Consider the following 19,995-nt stretch of genomic DNA (forward strand, 5'->3'; position numbering starts at 1 on the left):
CTAGTTTTACTTAGCTTTAGGCTTAGTGTTTTTATTTATTAAAATAATTTAATATAACTGTAAAAAAAATACACACGTACACATATTGAATATTTATTAAAGCCTGGAGTATTTCATTTATGTGATTTTACTGTATGCTGAATTATGGTGTTACAGCTTCACCTCCTGATTGAAGAGCGCAAGTGCGCTTACTGTGCGTGGGCGTGAATGGGCAGCGCGCGCACGCTGCAAACGTCACGACGAGACGAAACGAGGCAGAAGCCAGCGCGCCCCGCCCCCCTGTGTGTTAGCATCATGGATGAAGGTGTAGAAAAATCTGCCAGGTATGATTTAAACAGTAGGCAGCTGCTGGAAACGGGTGTCCAGGGACTCTGCGTCAAGATTTAACGTCTAACTAGATGACCAAAAAAGGTAAGATCTAAAAAAAATAATCGGCACGGTGTTGTTACGCTAGTGATGGACGTCTGGTTTCAAATGATCGTTAAATGTGATGCTTTCGCCTAATAAAACATCTATTATCGATACTTTTCCGGGACATTTCTGCATACAAACAGCGTCAATTCAAATTTTTACTACTCTGCCGTTTCTCTTCGATGATGTAATGCGACAAAAGATATAATAATATATGTGATGTGAGTGAGATATTTTCACATTAGCAGCCATTAACGTCGGCATCAGTGATATATTCACAGTATTTCATTAAACAGAATTCGCTCAAAAGGATTATTATGGACAAATAACTAAAGTAATCATTAATGTAATGGTATAAATGACGTTTTATTGTTATTATTATCATTGCTGTTGTAGAAAAAGTGAGCCTGGTTTAAACAAATTATGCAAAAAACAAATAAACACATTAATAATAAGAATAAATAAAAATAATAAAAGAAATGTATTATTATTTATTGATTTTTTATAATAATAATAATATATTATTATTATTATTAGCGATTATTACTTAAAAATACTTCTGGTTCTGTTTAAATAAATATTTGATTTTGTAGTGAGATAATTTTGATAATCACCATGTTTTTTTTTACAACAATTGTTTTTAATAACAATTCTATGGAACTTTGTTTCTGCCACAATTCTTTTTAGGTGTCCAGAAAACTTCAGGTTATTGCTTCAAAACTTATGCTTGTTGTCTTGACATTTTGACTTACTCACAAGTAACTTAAGTTTCAAATAAATTTGACGTTATTATTTTATCCAGTGTTTAGCATTTGGTCCAAGAGTTTCTTTCCAAAAGGTTCATTAATATTTCATTATTTTTATTATAACTGTAATCTTTTTTTTTTTACCTGATCTGTTCCTTCAACCTTTTTGCATTCAGTCCACTTGTTCTATACATTTCGATTATATTGATTTAACATGTTTGCATTAAACAGGTGTACTGTGTTAATCTGAGGCTTGTTTTAATTGTGGTGGAGGAGGTGGAGAACTGCTGTGAACCTGAAGATGAGGCGTCTGTCAAGAAAGAAAGCGCTGAGCCTGGTGAAGGAGCTGGACGCCTTCCCCAAAGTGTCAGAGAGCTACGTGGAGACATCGGCGTCAGGAGGAACAGGTGAGATGTCCCTGCGAGGACAAGACAGCAGGAGCAGCAAAAGGGAGGAGTAACACTCTCTGCTCATCTGTCTCCTCCACAGTGTCACTTTTAGCGTTTAGTGCCATGGCACTTCTGGCTGTCTTAGAGTTCTTTGTTTATCGAGAGACTTGGATGAAGTATGAATATTCGGTCGACAAGGATTTTTCCAGGTGAGATGTTATTACTAGGTTATTAAATGTTAATTAATTGTGACTTCAGTCTGTTTTTCTTTTTTACAGTATGATGTCACGGTAATCTTTTTATCCTGATTTCAGTAAATTGAGAATAAACATTGACATAACAGTCGCCATGAAATGCCAGCGTGAGTATCTCACCTTGTTTGCCGTTGTCAATGTGGAGAAGTTGCTACCTGAAGCGCTTACATCACATTAGCGCACATATTTCATCTCTGATTGTAGATGTGGGAGCAGATATTCTGGACCTGGCTGAAACCATGATCACATCTAATGGCCTGCAGTATGAACCTGTGAGTCAAGCATGTGTCTGAAAAACCTTAAGGTCATTTCTGAGGTGTCGCTTCTGTAAAGCAAACGCTCCTGTTTGTGTCTTTGAGCAGGTTATTTTTGAGCTGACCCCGCAACAAAGACTGTGGCAAAGGTAAGGTTTTGTGCAGTAAGTTTGAAAAAATACAAAATTCTGGTAATGCCTAAAATTTGGTTATCAAGTTATAAGAGATTTCTTGTTGTTTGAAAGCTTTTAAACTTGTTTAGCTAGTTCTGCAGTCTGTTTGTTTTCCAGGACGCTGCTTCTCATACAGAACAGGCTGAGAGAGGAGCACGCTCTGCAGGAAGTCCTTTACAAAACTCTCCTGAAAGGAGCTCCTACTGCTCTGCCACCACGGTCAGTCTCCTATGGGAAATAGTTTTTAATAATCACGTCTCCATTCATTTTACAAAAAGGCAAACACATAAGTGCCCACTGGATTTAGAGTGATGGATTTAGAGTCTGTTATAATAAAATGATGTGCTCAAACATTATGTGCGTAGGGAGGATGCCTCCATGGAGCCCCTCAATGCCTGCAGGATACATGGACACGTTTACGTCAACAAGGTAGCAGGAAACCTGCACATCACTGTTGGAAAGTAAGAACCTCTGTAGCGTAATAAGCATGAGACAAACATTTCTGATGCTGGAGACTAATAGTGATTCTTGATCTTTTTAAGGCCCATTCACCATCCTCAGGGCCATGCACACATTGCAGCTTTTGTGAGCCACGAGAGTAAGTTAAAATCTGGTTTTCTAATAACACTTCTAATTACACACTTTTATAATCTACAAGCAGACCAGGGAACATTATCTGTCACCATAATCGGTGCTCCCCTCAGCTCTCCCTTTTTCTGCATTCAGCAATAAATACTGAGGAAGGCCGTGGCATTTAAACAATGTTTAGACGGTACTAAGGGACTCAAAGCGTGCCAAGAAAATATCCCATTACATTACCAACAGCAGCCTGATTTGATAAAAGGCAGTGTGGATCCATGCTTTCATGTTGTTTGTGCCAAACTGTGAGCTGAATATTGCAGCAGAAATTGAAATTCCAGGTCTGGTGAGCCTGTGTGAGTCGTAGCCTTAGTTTCCAGTTGACAGGAAGTGGCACCTGATGTGGTCTTTTGCTGCTGTAGCCCATCTGCTTTATGATTTAACATGTTGCACATTCAGAGATCCTCTTCTGCAGTTTTTGGTTGTAACGTGGGGTTATTTGTGCTCTAGTCATTTCCTTCTGAGAACTGGCTCAAACTACTTATTTTCTAGTTTTGGGAACATTCTTGAGATGGTTGTGTGGGAAAACCCGAGTCGATCGGCAGGTTCTGGAATACTCAGATCAACTTAAATCACATTTCTTCCATATTCTGATTTGAACATCAGCAGGTCATCTTGAGCGTGTCTACATGCTCCCATGTGATTGGCTGTTTAGATATTTGCATTTACAAACAGTTGAACAGCTGTACCTCAAAAAGTGGCTGTGAGTGTATTAAGCATTGTTCTTACACATTTAATAGGGAATAATTTAACAAAAACCCCTGAAAACATTAAAGATGTCAAATATGTGAGCCAGATTTAATGGCATTGGAGATAAAAAGTGTTTTTCTGTTACTAAAAGAGACCAAAGTTGGCCAGATGAGAGCCTTAGGAAATCGAGCTTATAAGGTCCTGCTACTAGTTAGAATGATTGTCCACAGCCTTGATTGAATCTGAGGGTTCTCTCATCTTTGCATTACAGCGTACAATTTCTCCCATCGAATCGACCATTTATCTTTTGGGGAGGAGTTACCAGGCGTCATCAATCCTCTGGACGGCACAGAGAAAATCACATATAACAGTAAGTCACATGATTTCAGAGGATAAAACATGCAGGAAACATTTGAAAAGGATTTTCCATTGAATGAATGAGTGCATTTTTTTTTTCATAAAACCCTCAATTATTGTTTCCTGTGTGCTTGCATCCCAGATAACCAGATGTTTCAGTACTTCATTACAGTGGTGCCCACGAAACTGAACACATACGAGATATCCGCAGACACACACCAGTTCTCTGTGACTGAGCGAGTGAGTAGCTGCTAAGCGCAGAGCTTTAAACACAGGCCAATGTTGTGACAGCAAGTAGACTAACCACCACAATGTCTGCTGCCAAGGAACGGGTGATAAACCACGCCGCGGGCAGTCACGGTGTTTCCGGCATCTTCGTCAAGTACGACACCAGCTCTCTGATGGTGACGGTCAGCGAGCAGCATATGCCGCTCTGGCAATTCCTGGTGCGACTGTGTGGTATAATCGGGGGCATATTCTCCACCACAGGCGAGTGGGCTTGGACATTTAGAGCAAAACAATTAAATATGGTTCTAGCTTTGAATTCATGCAGTTATTTTATTCTTTTTTTTTTTTTTTTTTTTTTTTACTGTGCTCTTCTCACTTTTAAGGGATGCTTCACGGGCTCGTTGGCTTCTGTTTTGATGTCATCTGCTGCCGCTTCAAACTGGGACTCTACAGGCCCGGAGAGGTGCTAAACCAGGACACACAGCTGCACCAGATGAATAATCTGAACCACCACCATACTCCTCTGCTGGCTGACAATCCCCCTCGGTAGTAGACGCCGATTCCTCGGCCTGCACGGGTGACCCGACAAATAATGATCACAGTTGCTGCTTTCTCATCAGAAACTTGAGTTCGGATTTTCAGATATTTGTTTATTTATTAGAGTTTATAAAGGTTTTTCCATTGCCAGCATTACCGTACTGTATATCACAATGTTTTTCTTCCAAATGACCAAAAACATAAAAAAAAAAATAGTAGAGTTAGCACTAACTATTGCACTGTAGGAGAATGTGTACCCTGTGACTCTGGTCACATTTGATAACGGTGATGCTGACAGTTATGTTAAAGTTTAAATTCCCAGGAGGTCATTAGCACCGCTGGTTTGTTTCACAGCATTAAAGTGTAAAAAAAAAAGAAAAGAAAAAAAGAAGCCCAAAACAAATAAAAGTTGATTCCTAAATGAAATAACATGCAGATGGTTTTTAAACAGGTAAACCATGAAATGATGGCAGTCAGGTTCAAGAAGGATGACTGAGCAAGTGTCATGTTGCCTATTAAGCAATCCTCTATAAGGAAGACTTATTTATTTTATTTGACTTATTTCAATAAGTCAAGAATGTCTTTAGCAGGTCTACCACATGACATGAGTCTTTATTTAACAAAAATTGAGCCAATGTGTCACTAAATAGGCCCTTACTGCTTCCAGGAGCTGCTAATCAAACCTGCTTGATTAACTGATCATCAGCCAGCTGGCTTGGTCAGAACTGAAGTGGTTCCAGGAAAAATATATCTTTCGATTTTCATTTTCTCCTCTGTAACCATGAACGAGTGAGCTGGAAGGCGAGCATGAAAGACTGCAGCACATGTGCACCTTTACTCTTCGAGTTTATTTCAGTTTTGCCAAGCAGACTTGAAAGTGTTGTCAGAGCAGGGAATACAGGCAGTCGGACGTTTTGCAAATGACACCAGAAGAAACATGAAGTCATTGATTAAGTGATGCCGTTTGTTACATACAGTAACAGTAGCTCCAGTCTGGGGTTTATGGCACCAACAGTGCTCTGCGTTTGAAAAAAAAGAAAAAAGAAAAAAAGAAAGAAGACAAGACAGACACACTGAAGAGCAAAACTCCATACTGACAACATCATTAATATAGCCCTGTAGCTCTTTGAGAACAATCTGATGCAACTGCTTCATCGTGCAGGCCTTGTACGACGTTTCGGGTCTGAAATTAAGAGGACGGTTATCATGATTTCACCAGACATGGGCTTTGCATAAACATTTAGTTTTGTCCCTTTTTCTCCCATAAAGACTCATCACTGTTAAGTATTTTTAATTCTGTCAAGAGTAATGCCTTGCAACATATACAATACTGTACACAGCTGTCTCATTCTTTCAGTAAAAATCATACCAGCCGGTCACACTTTTGGTACACTCTGTGGGAAGCTCTGAAGACACTCAACCAAAATAAATCAACAGTCAAATAAAAGTTTTTGGTAATCTATAAGAATAATATGCAAGCATCTATTTACAGATATTCCAAATATGCAGAAAGGATGTAATGCCAGTAGAGTTTTAACGTGTTCCCAGCCCTTTACTTGGGACTTTTTAAATATAAATCTGGACTCATATCTCATGGCTCTGTCTTGGTCCAGTTATCTAGTTTTTACTCAATTTAGGAAGAATAATTTGAAACTGGGTCATGAACTTTCACATATATATGCAGATGCAGCTCAATTCTGATTGCTCAGTGCCCTGCCCCTTTAAGACGATGAAGCTGAAGTACTCTGGCATTGGGGATACAATGCCAGCTTAGATTGTAATTTAACCAGTACTTTTAAATTAATTATTCTGCAGAAGCCTCATATTCACACTGTATGTGATTTAAAAGTACCTCACGAGTCTTTAGATATCTTAGTCTGCGTCCAGAAATCAGAAGAGAAAAGAGCCTTAATCTGCACAGGTGTGGGCCTTTTTTTCTTTTTTTAAACTGCAAGCTGTTGGACATCCCAGCAACTACTTCTTTCCATTTTCTTTGGATCTACTGAAGTTGTAGTGTGTGTGTCTCTTATGCACTAACATAATGTTAAAATCACAGTGGTAAAAATCTTTTTTTAAACAATTTTCCAGCAGTGTTTGAAAAACCAGGGCTCGAGATATAACAACTGTATTTATAGGAACCTCAAAATCAGACATTGTCTTCTGAACAATTTGACCCATTTCCCCAAAATTGTTTGGTTTGGTAAATAAAAGTGCACTCTGTTGTGCAGCAGGCAATAATTTCATCCAGACAGTTTAGATTTTTAGTGGTACCTAATGGGTACTGCCAACTCAAATTTCACTCATGTTTACCACTGTGACAAGGCTGGTGAGGTCTCCTCAGGATTTCAAGTGACCTGACTTTCTATGCAATTAAACTGCCCTCTCCAACCCCACGCTGTAAGGCGTGGCATTCCTCAGGGCTCAGTACAAGGCCCACTTATTTTCTTTCATCTTCCATTGGATCATTTTAAATATGCATTATTAAATGGATCAGTTTGTCGTAGCAGTCCATTTCTCCATTCTGTGAGGTGAGGCATCTCTTATGGCTTTGTATTTAGGGTTTTAGGAAGAATTACTTGAAATTGGGGCATGACTTTTCACTCATATGCAGATGACACTTTACTCTGATCACTAAATCATAATTAATATCTCAGGAGCACTGAAAACATCTCTGGATAAGTTGAATGGGTACCACTGCTCAAATATAACTCATGTTTACCACTCTGACTTGATACTACACCAAACTGCCCTCTCCAACTTCACTTTATAAGGTGAGACATCCCTCAGGGCTCAGTAATAGACCCACTTTTTTCCCTTTTTAACCTCCACTGTGTTGTGCACTTGCAACAAGGGCATGAATTCAGGCTCCTTTGCTGCAAGTAGCTGCAATGGTCTTCAACTTTCATCTTCTATACTATGAGGCATTGAACCATTTTAACTGAATCACTCGCTCCTGCTTTGCCTGTGAAATATCTTTCCCTAACGTGCTAACCTTTTGGGGAGTTGTCTTCTTACAAAGTTTGCTTAGAAACTGTTGGGAAACAATGTGCAGTATATACTGGGCTATACAAATAAAGTTCACTCTGATTTACTCTTATTTATAAATTCTACACAGCCAAGGTCTACCACATATAGTCGGACTAGCCTTTGGCGCAGGTATAAAGATGTAAAAGTAGTAAACTTAGTTTCAGTACAAACTGCTGTACAAACAGGCAAAAAAGTGGATGAGCATTCAAACAAGACGCACGGACATCAACATCTGTGGTCATAAATAAGTGACAACTGTAACAATAGGAAAGGTGGCATCTGTATTTGTAGCCATAGGTGACTCATGTAGTTTGAGTTTAGCTTTAATACTATTCTTAATATACTTCAGATCGGTATTAAGATGGAAAACCACCGGTGAGTTTTTTTTGGGGATGTTAAAAAGGCAGTAGATTCACTCATTGCAAAGACATACAGATATCGGAATCACCCGTGTATTGAAGACAAGAACTGGAGATCCCCACAGTAAAAAAACAAAACCGAAAAAAAAAAAAAAAACATGAACTACAATGATCTCATAGAAATTTTCCTCCAACGATGCAGTGCCAGTATTATTCAAGTATGAAAAAAAGTACTTACAAGGCAAGGCGATGTATTGAGATTTAAGAGGGTGGAAAAGAAAATGGAAATCACACGAAAGGCTTATTGTTGCATATATAATTGGCCACTTTGAGACGAAAACAGTAGGTACAAAATGAATGACAACACTTCTTTTTGGACGGGGTTGGAGATTGAAGAGTGCACAAACCGATGACAGATATCCAAACTGAATGCTTAATTCATGGCTAGTAGACCTCATTTTTCCCTTCTTCTTCACATAACTGCCACCCCCACGTGTGCAGAGCCCCGCTTGTCCACATTAAGAAGGATTTAGAGTGTCCACAGTGGATGTTTTCCCTCCTGCTGACAGCTAAAGGCGAGGGCTGCTGACTCTGGCTTGAGGCGGTGAGGAAGACTCAAATGGTTAAGGTGCTGGATGCACGGAAGTAGGAGAGGAACTTGAAACAGAGGCTGACCACAAAGTACCAGATGTTTCTGGCCATCTGGGAGCGGGCGATAAACACCCTCCAGATGAAAACGATCAGCAGGGTGTTGAAGGTGTAGCGAATGTTTCTCAGTCTGGAAGAAGACAAGAGGGAAGCAGATTAAAGACTTAACATACAAGTTCTTAAAAAGCTTAAAGATGTAAATGAGATGATAAACAAGGAAGCTTGTGCATAGGTTTTCCTAATTAATTATCACAGTGAAATTCTTCCAAAAATAGAATGATAACTGGTGGGGAAACACATACTTGAATCCTGTACTTTTGAAGGCTTGTTGACTTACTTTCTCAGGTGCTGCCTGGCAGCAGGAATGTCAGACATGTCTTCGTTCAGGACATACTTCTTGGTGCCGATGCAGTAGTTCTCAATGTACTCGGGCCAGTTCAGCTGGCGCACATCAAAGTTAAATGTCTGCAAATAAGATGGCAGAAGTTGAAAATACTGAAAATAGAAACTGAAAATAAAAAAGCTGCTATTTTTGTGACTAAAAGTGCATGTTCACAAGTGTTTTCTGTCTTGAGCTCTGTTGCAGTTGTGCATGATGTGCTCAGCTCATTTACTTATTTACAAGTAGAAATACCATTATGTACTGAGAAGGTCATGGATTCATTTTTGGAGTCAGTGTTATCTATAAAATTTAGGCTCCATGTGCGGCTGCAAAAAGGAGAATTTTTATGGAAGCTTCTTTCTGCAACTAGGTTTTTTTTTTATTTTTTAAATCAATCCATAAAGTCAAAGTTTTGGGTTATTATCTCAAAATGTTTAGGTAATGAGAAGTTCAATTTGTGAGATAATAACTTGAAATTTCAATTAAGCCCCGACTGTTTTCCCCCTCAGTGGCATAAAAAGGCTTCCATAGAGGTGTTTCACAAACTAAACTTTATTTATACAGTATGCTTCTTTCAAGGTGGTGCTGCTATAAAACTAATAAAGTAAAACATTAATATTAATCCAAGCATAATTAAAAACAAGCATGCAAGTTAAAAACCCATTAAGACAACTTCCCCATCCTCCACAAAAGTAATAAAGTAAAATAAAATTATGAAGACCAAAAAGTTTAAACCAATAAAATAACTAGATGGTGAGGTAAGTTCTGAATATTATTATTATTATTCAACAACACCTGCATCTTTATGTGACCCTAAAAGGTGTATTATTGGTCCAAAATTTGCACCACGTACATGGTTAACCCTACCTTCCTGTCCTCAGGGGTTAGCTGGCCCATCAGCATGCTCATGTTCTCAGAGTTCCACTCCCAGTCCTGGCTGCTGAAATACTCCAGCAGGCCGATGGCCTTGTGCAGGCGATTGAAGATGCGCATCATCCTACAAAGACGGAGGAGGTGCAGATTACAACAGGCACAAATTGATTTCTCTTTAGGCTAAAAGTGGGATTAGAAGGAAGCTGGTCTTACTGCGGCTTCTGCCCGGAGAGGCGCAGGAAGAGGTCGTAGATGAAAGCGGGGAACTTGTGGCTGACCAGGATCCAGTACTGGTTTATCAGGTAGTTGGAGGTGATGTTGGCGTTGGGTCTTCGGAAAGCCTGCTCCAAGGGGTTTCTCTTAAAGGAGGACATCACGTGGTGCTCTGCAAATCGAGATAATTGAGGAGGATTAGTCTCAGTGCCGTATTCACCTCTGAGCAGGAAACAAAAACAGCAGGAAACTGGTTACATTAATGAACGTTTATGCACCACCAGGAAGTGACCAGAGTTTCTTTAAAAAAAATAAAATTATTAATATAATGGTGACAGAAACCCAAGGCCCCTTGATTTGTGGCGGTGATCTGAATATTCGCCTGCGGCCGGATTTAGATAGCTCTAATAGAAGAATGCCGGAATCAAGTACTTTGTATAAAAGAGTCTCTGCGCTTTTTGAAGAGGTAGGACTTAAGACGTATGGAGAAATCGTTTCCCTACATGGAGAGATTATTCTCATTACTCAGCTCCACATTCCCTTTACATGACGTTTGGAAAAGATAGGGATAAAATCCAATCATGTGAGATGGGTACAATAGACATAAGTGACCATGAACCACTGTATCTGACAATTGATTTAAACGTATACCCCAAAACATCAACTTGAAACTTGAACTCATCTTTGCTTAAAGATGTAACATTTAAGAAAGAAGTAATGAAAGAACTCAAAGATTACCTTGAAATAAATGATAACGGAGAAGTGTCACCTCCAATACTATGGGATGCATTAAAAGCTAAGAGGGGAGATCATAGCATTCGCCTCTTTTCAGAAAAAAGCAGACACAGGACGATATACGCAGAACTCTTCACGTAATAAATCAGATACAAACATCTAAAAGTAAAGCCATGCTTATGAATATCGATGCAGAAAAAGCTTTTGACTCTGTAAATTGGGACTTTCTTTACAAAGTCTTGACCAAATTTGGCTTACATAATAGAATTATTGATACGGTGAAGGCATTATATACTAACCCTACTGCAAGAACTTTTATTCGCATTATACTTAGAACCTCTGGCACAATCAATCAGACAAAACAAAGACATCAAGGGAATAAACATTAAAGAACAGGAACATAAGCTTGCTTGCTATGCAGATGACATATTAATATACCTAGAACAGCCCACAAGCTCCCTACCTGAACTGATGAATCTATGCCAAAAATTTGGGAAACTTTCTGGGTATAAAATTAATATGACCAAAACTCAAATACTTAACTATAACTATAGCCCCCCAGCTCACTTGGTTGCTCAATAGAGTTGTCATACCTAAAGACTTAACTAAATTATTTGAGGAGAATTTTGGTTCCCTGCAAAAGAGAATAGTAGATGATATCAAACGATGGGACATGATTCCCTTTCTAACTTTATACTCACGAATTGAATCAAAATGAATATTCTGCCGAGATTACTATATTTATTCCAAACACTACTGGTACAAATTGATCAAAGCCAATTTAACAAACGGGACAAAATTATATGGAGAAGGAAGAAACCAAGGGTTTGTTTTAAAACTTTACAATTACAAAAAAAAGACAGGAGGATGGGGCTGCAGTCACTAAAAAAATATATATATATATTTTCGGGCTGCTCAGTTTAAGACTGTGATTAACTGGTGTGATATAAGCTATAAAGCACATTGGAAAAATATTGAGGAGAGCATGTTTTCTTTTCCAATACAAGCTGTCCTGATGGACTTAAACATTCAAAAATATATAGACAAGGTCTACAACCCTTGGGTGAAATGTAAACTTAATGTATGGAGAAATGTTGTGAGGGAATTTAAATTGGAACAGGACTTGGCTTGATTTAAATGTATGCGTATGACTCTGATTTTGTCCCAAATAAATTGGACTCACGTTTTAAAAGTTGGTCTGCTAAAGGATTACCTACATTCGATAGTCTGATTAAAGATGGGAACTTAATAAGTTTTGATACATTGAAACAAAAATACAATCTGGAAAAGCAGGATTTTTATTGATACTTGCAAATAAGACATTATATAAAGACAACAATCAGAGTGGCGTCGAACACTAATGTAGATTTGATAGCTATGCTTAAAAAGGCATATATTGGCAACGTCAATAAAAACACTTTTCCTTTTTGTATACATTTCTTACAAATAAGCTTTCTCACTCAACTGAATATGTGAAGATATTATGGGAGAAGGAGGACTCAAATATGGGAACGTGGAATCCACTTCCTCACGAAGATGGAGAGAATTTGGATGGAAAACTATGATAAGGTTCTTATCACCCCTTGCCAAAAGACTCATTATGACAGGAATCCCCCTGTATGTTGGAGAAAATGTGGACACCAACGAGCACACCACGCTCACATAATGTGGGACTGCCCTTTGATCAGGACTTACTGGAAAGACACTCACGAAACACTACAAGAAATTTTCAACTGTACATTCCCTTTTGGAAGGAAAACAATTTTTTTTGGATGTACGCCACAGGAATGGTTTAAAAAAAAGATAAAATGTTTACTAAGTGCCTTGCTAGTTGCAAGTAAAAAATGTATAACAAAGAAATGGCTATTACAAGATGTACCAACTTTATCATTGTGGTGGAAAATAACACTAGAGATTTATAGGATGGAGGAGTTAACAGCATATGTGAATAACAGTAAGTTGGTTTTTGTCGTGCTGGGATAAGTGGGTCCAATACACTAATATACATAAGCGAATTTAATTCTCAAATTTTAAAATCAATAATCTGGCAACTGGTCGCTCCCGATTGTTCAGTGTTTCTCTTTTGTTTGGTATTTTGCAAATTGTGTTAATCAATGCCTGTAACCAGCATCGTAAACTGTAAAACTCAGACAACAAAACAAAAAAGACAGCAGGAAACTTTTGGACTGTGTATTTTAATTCAGTTTCAGGTCAGACTGAGGTTTAAGTAGGAGAGGGTTTATTTCCAGTTTACAGTTGCATGCACTTCTCCAGCATCCTTTACTTTAATGAGCCTTCTCATTAAAGAATTGCCAGGAAAAGGGTTCTTAACTCTATTCATTCATCCCTCCCATTTTAATAATTAATTTGTACATTTGTTTCATGAATTATTAGTTTACTTTCTGACTGCTTTTACACTTTGTTTTTAATTTTTGGCAGTCTTGGTCCTCCATATTCGAGCTCTATGGTTCAAATGGAAGCGTGCTTTTCAGAGGTAAACAAAGAAAATAAAAGGTCCTTTGAGGACAGGGTTTTAATACAAGGATCAAGACTTCCAGAAACTCAGCTGGCCTTAATCATGGCATGACCCTGTTTCCTCTGGAGGATATCAGGCAGAAAGTGACCATTCAATGATTTCCCCACTGGGCAGCGTGGGTGGCTCCTCCTCTTCCTCCTCTCAGCATCCAGTGGCGGCCAGCGGCAGGAAGCAGCCATGTGACCACAGACATTACATCACATGGCATGCAAATGAGGCCTTGTAAGGTTTGTTTCCATGACAACAATAATGTAGTGGTTCCAGGGACCGAGATGACCAGATCCGAGGTGACAGCCAGCTGTGGCCTGGCTCCCTGCAGCCTGGTTGGAAGCACCGTGGCAAACACTGAGCTGCTCTCAGAAACCTGGGACACTTGTGATATAAATATTTAAAAAAACAAACAAAACTGAGCTGCACTAGAGTACTTCTTTTCTTAATGTCATATTTATCTAAAAAAAAAAAAAAAAAAAAAAATCTGTTTTCTCTGAGGGGATGTCCAGTGTTACTGGGGCTCTTCTGATCCTCTTGTTTTAAATTGGCTTCATTTCTAGCTCTCTTCTGGCCCAGTGAGAGTGCAGAGTCCACACTTCCTCTTTCATAACGCGATGAGTCGCAGTGATCAGACCTAATCCCGCCACGAGCCATCTGGTCACGATTTCCTTGGTGAAGAGAGCGTGCTTGTTAATCTGAGGGTCACTCGACATCCTGCCGGCCGGATATCCACACCCAGAGGGCAACGATGTGAGTTTTTTACTCTTCACATGGAATCCAAGCAGATAGATAATCTTTTTCCTAAATTCTGTGAATTCATTTTGAGACATAGACTTTTAAAATAATCGTTAACAAAAATCAACTAGAAAGTATAAAATAAAACACTTTAATCCGCCTTCAGACACTAAATGTGTTTACTTTTCAAACATATTGCAAACAAGCTTTAAGATTAGCCTGCATCATTCACTCGCCACCAAATCCATCAAAAACTTAATTTTCTGCTTCTTGCCAGCAGGTGGCAGACTCCCTCCTCTTGAAGCCTCCACCACAAACATCACAACTACATCACAGACACATTATGTCACAACACCCGAGTATTGATTTATGACGAGGAAAGCGAACACAGACGACAGTGTTGCGGGATGCCGGCAGGCAGACAAAAACAGCTCTATAAATATCCGCCTGCAGTGACAGGTTTGTGTTACCGCACAGCAAAGAGGGTACCTACCGATCTCTCCCCAGTGAAAAGGGTTGATGCCGCCGGTCGTGCAGTTGTACACCAGGGCCGTTTTAGGTCTGCAAAGTGTGGAAGATGAAGGTCATAATGATGTCTGTAGAAGGCATTTGGTGTATAATTCCAGCTTATCTGTTTGTGTGGTGAAACTGTGCTGATATAAAAGGCTGATCTTATATTTAAAACTGTTATTCACCAGTGTTTTTAACCCTTACAGTGCACATAAAATAAGTACATAAGCCTGGTATTGCACAACATTCCAAATGCCTGTACATTACAAAATTTGAGAGGTTAAGTGTTTTCATCAGCCTCTCTTAGCAGTCTGAAATGGGTGTGGATGCCGCATATTTTCTCTGCACTCTGTTTCCCGTATGGAAAATCTGACCCTCTGAGTTTTGGTAAGACTGCAGCGAAGCAATGAGTCAGACACTCCCTGGGAAAAACATCTGGCACGGCGTGGAAATGACCCACTTGAGTTTACTAGTGTCTTCTTGTTAGTGCCAAAATAAATTTGGTAAGAATCAACAGAAAAATCTTTCAAAATCTGGCATTTAACTGATTTTCCCAGACCATTCTGGATTTTTTGTGACAAGTTCTCAGTGCAATTGTTCTCTTCACATCAGGGCCAGGTTTAGATTTACACTTACAGCTTCTTTTATCACCTCAGGCTGTTATAAAAGTACTGAAGTATTACCGTTACTCTGACGCTCACTAACAAGACACACAGGAAGACCGCGACAACAGGTTTGTGTTGGGCTGCTGGTGGAAATAGCTGCACAAAGAATGTATGCAACTCTATTTTTAGAGTCACTGTTAAAGCATCTATCCAGGTGCTTGTGCCTGAACTATATTTGGTGTTCATAGAGTATTACCCCCACTCATAACAGATGTCTTCTGTCCATGTCACAGTTTACCGAGGCCAAGTAAAACAGAGTAACCTGGGAGATTTACTCTATATACAGACGTACGACATATTCGGACATAAAACTATGCAGAATATCTAGAAAAGGGACAAGAGATTGGGTTTCTGAAGCTTTCTAGCTTCTGCTTTGACTGGCCAAACTTGCCTGAGCAGGCAAGCAGCTATTGTCATATGATCATAACTTTAAGTTTATTTGCTTGTTTTGCCTTTTGTATTGAGCCCAAACATCTGCAGGTTACAGCAGAAATCCCCACAAGTTGGCCGTTGTCCCTATACCTAAAGTGCGCTTGGAAACTACAAGTTTTTAATGGAAAGCCCTCAACGTATGCATTATGGCAAATGGAGGACATTTTAAGTTTAGGGACTGAGTTTTGGGGTTTGTTTACTCACCTGTGTACAGCAGTGTACCAGCCAGCAGCCAGAGTGAGGCTGATGACCACATCCACAGGGATCAGATCTGCCACCGCATCGTTGTTGGCCCTCATGGTGCGCAGGATACCCTTTCCCGCCTTATCACAGGATGACATCATCTGAAAACTCCAAATCTTGCCACTGCAACCAAGAGCTTTGAGATTCAAGGGTAACATGTCTTACTTACAGCTATAAAGACGCCGCTTGGCCCGTTGAAGTTGTCGATCCAACCCTGAGGCATGAAACGGAGAAGAAAAGAAAAACAGCAATGAGACTGAATCAACATTAATTGATTAATTCCAACAGCAGCACACGTGTGGTTGTGTTTCTGTGCGCTAAAGCAGCTGTTCGGGGTTATGTTACTTCCTGCGGTGGGAGAACAGAGAAGCGGGGATTGTCGGCTTCAATTAGAAACCATTAAAAATGGATGAAATCACTGGTAATAGACTGCAACAGTCTCTAATGTGCGGGGCTATGGATTCATTATGTGGGCAGAGCTAAGCCTTATCCTCGCTCTAATAATATGTTCTGGTGCAGATAAGGTGCACAGAAGAAGAGCAGGCCACTGGGGCCAGGGGTGTTTTTAGCGTGGCGATCGGCTGTCGGCTTCACGCCAAGCTGAAGACGGAGATGCAGCTTTTATTTTGCACAGCGTGTTGGGTTAAATGGGACATTTCTAAAAGCACAGACTCCCAGAATGACAGGCGCATACTGGGGTTATAAATGTACACAACACATCGACACAAACACGCTCTGCCCATCCCCCACCCGCCTCACAGCGCCTGCTGGCACGGGCTGCCAAGGCGATTGCAGGGCCAAGCGTGAGTAAGGTCTTTTGAAGAGTTGCTGCCAGGCTGAGTTTAAAACTGCAGGCAGAGCCAGAAGCTACCAACAGTCCCACTGCACAAACACAAGACCTACATTTCCTGGCTCCACATAAACAAGGACTTTCCTGTGTTGGTCTGGTATTTGTTTTCTTTTCATGCTGCATCATCTCTTCAGAGCTAGTCCTTCAGATGAACTCATGTTTTTTAATTGGGAAGAATCTGAATAGGCTGTTAGATTTCTGCTGAACATCTCTTTGAATAATCGATACATTTATGTCATCACGAGTCTAAGGCTTTTTCTGCAGTCATCAGCCTTGAGTGATATATTTATAGCTTTAACGAGGAGTCGCTCAGCAAAAAATATATATATAAAAAATAAAATGAAATGAAAGAATAAGTAAATATCTTATAAAAAATGAATAATTATTGGCAAGTTTAAAGTTTAACTCTTTCCATGCAAAATCACATAATTTCAATTAAATATTTACTGAGAAGCAATCTCGCTCACGCTGATTAGTCTGGTGCAAGTTTTCATATAAAGAAATCCACCAGAGACTGACAGCAATAATGCACTCTTCAGCTTTCATGTTTGGGTCCTTAGCGAAGCGGCCTTCAGTCCACAGCCTCCGATTTACCCTTCTGTCCTTGACGTCCGCCCAAAATCTCCCATCCCAGCAGCTGTTTAGCTTGATGAAAGGTGACTCGGGTGGAAAACGCCGGTCTTTAGCACCGACATTAGCCAATTTGCTTTAATCCAGGGCCACTTAAGATAAAAGCCACAGGAGAGCAGCACTGACCCGGGCAGGATTAGGTTGATCAATATCTTATTTCAATTTGTGTCAGGAGGACACATAATGAGGGGAGGGATTCTAGAAAAACTAGTCCGCGTCATTCATGGGTGTCCAACATGCACCTACAAAGAAACAACCAAGTCAAAAAAGGGGGCACGTTCTGAGCAGAAAATGAGCCAGCGATGAAATAGGAAAGCAAATGACTTGCACTCTGTGAGGATCCAAGCACCACAGCTCTTAATCACGACATGCATCACAGACTGTATAGAAAAGATGCAAGCAGAAAAAAAAATGGTCTGAATTTCTAGTTTTGACTCTTGTTTGTGTTCATTTTCAAACACTATGGTTCCTTTATGAAAAATGACCAATGACGACATCTGGTACACAATCCTTTAAGCCTGTTTTTATTAAGCAAAGTAAGCATAAGCATGAAGGTGGCCCTACTAACTCGGCAAATCACGTCAAATAAGGATCGTACAACCATCGCAAGAGAAATGGCTGAAAATAAAGAGTGGAATATATGTTACGGAGCAATTAACTCATAAGACTTTGAGGAACAGTGTCGAGAGAAAAGGACCATGTGTAGGTGTCAATGATTGGGTGAGAACTGAAATGTTGATGTCACAAGATCAAACTGTAGAGATTAAGCTATCAGACAATTAATTTGTTGCTTTGTTTGATTTCAATTTTTTTTATGTGATTAAAATGTAGGTGTTCACAACCCAATGACTGACATCAGTCGCTGCATCCATCGTTTTTGTACACGTCTTTACAAAAACTATGTCCTATGTCTTTGACATATAGGCTCGTGAAATTCTTTCACAAAGACGTGAGCCATAGTGGGCGTGTCAGTTCTCTCTCAGCAAGATTAAAACTAGAAAAGGTCATGGAACTTTGTCAATACTTAAAAAAAGAACATATATAAGTGTAATTATGCAAAAGTAGCTAATTTCTAAAGAGAGCAAAGTATTCAGTGAACTCACAGGAAAGGGCTCTTGCCAACTGGCTCCCACTATGGAGGGTCTGATGATGCCAATGTTGAGCTTGTCTTGCTCCTGCTGCACCACGTACTCAGCCAGGGCTTTGGTGTAGGTGTACGTGTTGGGCCTGTCGCCGATGAGCCGTGGCGTTATGTCCCGCACGATGCCATCGTCCATCCACCTGAAGCCAGAGACATAAAGCTTCAGCACTAAGCACCCATTTACAACATAATTGAGCACTTATTTTGGTGCAGTCTGAGATTTATTATGATAAAAACAATTTTTAAAAACATAGGTAGCAGGTTTGTTTTGCAGAAGAACATTAGAAGGTACAGGTTTATGAAAAAGCAATTTACAGTCCCCAGGTCATGTACGCTTACTACATTTAGACCAGCATTTTAACTCTTTACCCTGTGAATGCTGTAAAGGTCGTCATGTTGTCTTTATGGGAAAAGGAGTTAAGGCGACTTCACCTATAAGCACTGCCAAATAAATGCATGAAATAAAATGAAACGGAAACACTCCATTAGGCAATGTTCTCAAAGTTAAACCAAACCTCTGGTCCTTACACTTGAGCTGATGACAAATCTATGTAGGACGTGGCACTTAAGCTGCTTTAGTCACCCTGCAAGCCGCTATCAACCCATCTCAACCCTAGCACTTCCTTTTCATGCCATTTCAGACATTAGTGTAATATCTGCTGTCTTTTATCATTAGTTATGCATCTCTGCCTCCCCCGCTCCCCCACAGTGTCTCTTTTGTCCCGTCTTCCTCCCCTCATGCCCAACCAGTCACGGCAGATGGCCACCCCTCCGTGAGCCTGGTTCTGCTGGAAGTTTCTTCCTGTTAAAGGGGAGTTTTTTATTCCCACTTTTGCCACATGCTTGCTCATAAGGGGTCACCTGATTGTTGGGGTTTTCTCTGTATCAAATAAAACACCTTGAGGTAACTGTAGTTGTCCTTTGTTGCTATATGAATCAAATTGAAATTACTGTGACCTTTGATATGTAGGGAGAGTCTTTGTTACTGCTCTTCAAATGCACGTGGAGGTGTTAGTCCTGGACTACATTATGAATATGAACAGTTTAAAAGCAAAGAAAACCTCCTTTCACACGGAAAGGTGTGCATGTTGCCCAACTTTTGCAATAACTTCCATGGCGCAATCTGACAATAAAGCGCTTTTTTTGACAGCCAGTTGGCCAAATGTGTGCACAGGTGTGAAAACAGGCACATAATCATGAAATTCGTGTCTCCACATTCCTGCTTTTATCCCAGTCCAGGTTCACTGCTGAATGTAAGTGAATGGATGAGATCTGTGTTGGTATCGTGCCCAGGGTGGTTTAGGCCCAGCTGGATGTGTTGTGAATGACTGCATTGTTTGTTCGTTC

At 39.9% G+C, this 19,995-nt stretch overlaps 2 protein-coding genes across 8 annotated transcripts in view; one reads left to right on the plus strand and one right to left on the minus strand.

Annotated features, from left to right (window-relative positions):
* Positions 1 to 253: 253 nt before the first annotated feature.
* On the plus strand, positions 254 to 8,221 carry LOC308399388 (endoplasmic reticulum-Golgi intermediate compartment protein 2-like). Of its 5 annotated transcripts, none has more exons than XM_080886623.1 (13): positions 254 to 411; positions 1,431 to 1,564; positions 1,647 to 1,755; positions 1,861 to 1,907; positions 2,005 to 2,072; positions 2,163 to 2,203; positions 2,345 to 2,446; positions 2,593 to 2,688; positions 2,770 to 2,825; positions 3,828 to 3,926; positions 4,056 to 4,153; positions 4,240 to 4,402; positions 4,525 to 8,221. In XM_080886623.1, exons 2-13 carry the CDS (start codon positions 1,459 to 1,461, stop codon positions 4,689 to 4,691), a joined length of 1,152 nt encoding a protein of 383 aa, XP_080742749.1. In that variant the 5' UTR covers positions 254 to 411; positions 1,431 to 1,458; the 3' UTR covers positions 4,692 to 8,221. The 5 variants fall into 5 exon arrangements, with proteins under 5 accessions (XP_080742749.1, XP_080742751.1, XP_080742750.1 ...); XM_080886625.1 differs by having other exon boundaries at positions 4,595 to 8,221; XM_080886624.1 differs by having other exon boundaries at positions 256 to 411; positions 1,389 to 1,564.
* LOC308399387 (fatty acyl-CoA reductase 1) overlaps positions 5,508 to 19,995 on the minus strand; it is a 62,938-nt gene continuing 48,450 nt past the window's right edge. The window contains exons 5-12 of one of the 3 annotated variants that reach the window (XM_080886621.1): positions 18,611 to 18,788; positions 16,197 to 16,241; positions 15,989 to 16,107; positions 14,671 to 14,738; positions 10,181 to 10,352; positions 9,962 to 10,091; positions 9,050 to 9,177; positions 5,508 to 8,842 (exon numbers count right to left, since the gene is read on the minus strand). In XM_080886621.1, coding sequence (XP_080742747.1) covers positions 8,680 to 8,842; positions 9,050 to 9,177; positions 9,962 to 10,091; positions 10,181 to 10,352; positions 14,671 to 14,738; positions 15,989 to 16,107; positions 16,197 to 16,241; positions 18,611 to 18,788 — 1,003 coding nt within the window. In that variant the 3' untranslated portion in view covers positions 5,508 to 8,679. Of the gene's footprint in view, positions 8,843 to 9,049; positions 9,178 to 9,947; positions 10,092 to 10,180; positions 10,353 to 14,670; positions 14,739 to 15,988; positions 16,108 to 16,196; positions 16,242 to 18,610; positions 18,789 to 19,995 lie in introns of all 3 variants that reach the window. The other 2 variants (XM_080886622.1, XR_013972152.1) reach the window with 2 other exon arrangements.

The sequence above is a fragment of the Rhamphochromis sp. 'chilingali' genome (assembly GCF_963969265.1).
Source record: "Rhamphochromis sp. 'chilingali' genome assembly, chromosome: 7".
Lineage (NCBI taxonomy): Eukaryota > Metazoa > Chordata > Actinopteri > Cichliformes > Cichlidae > Rhamphochromis > Rhamphochromis sp. 'chilingali'.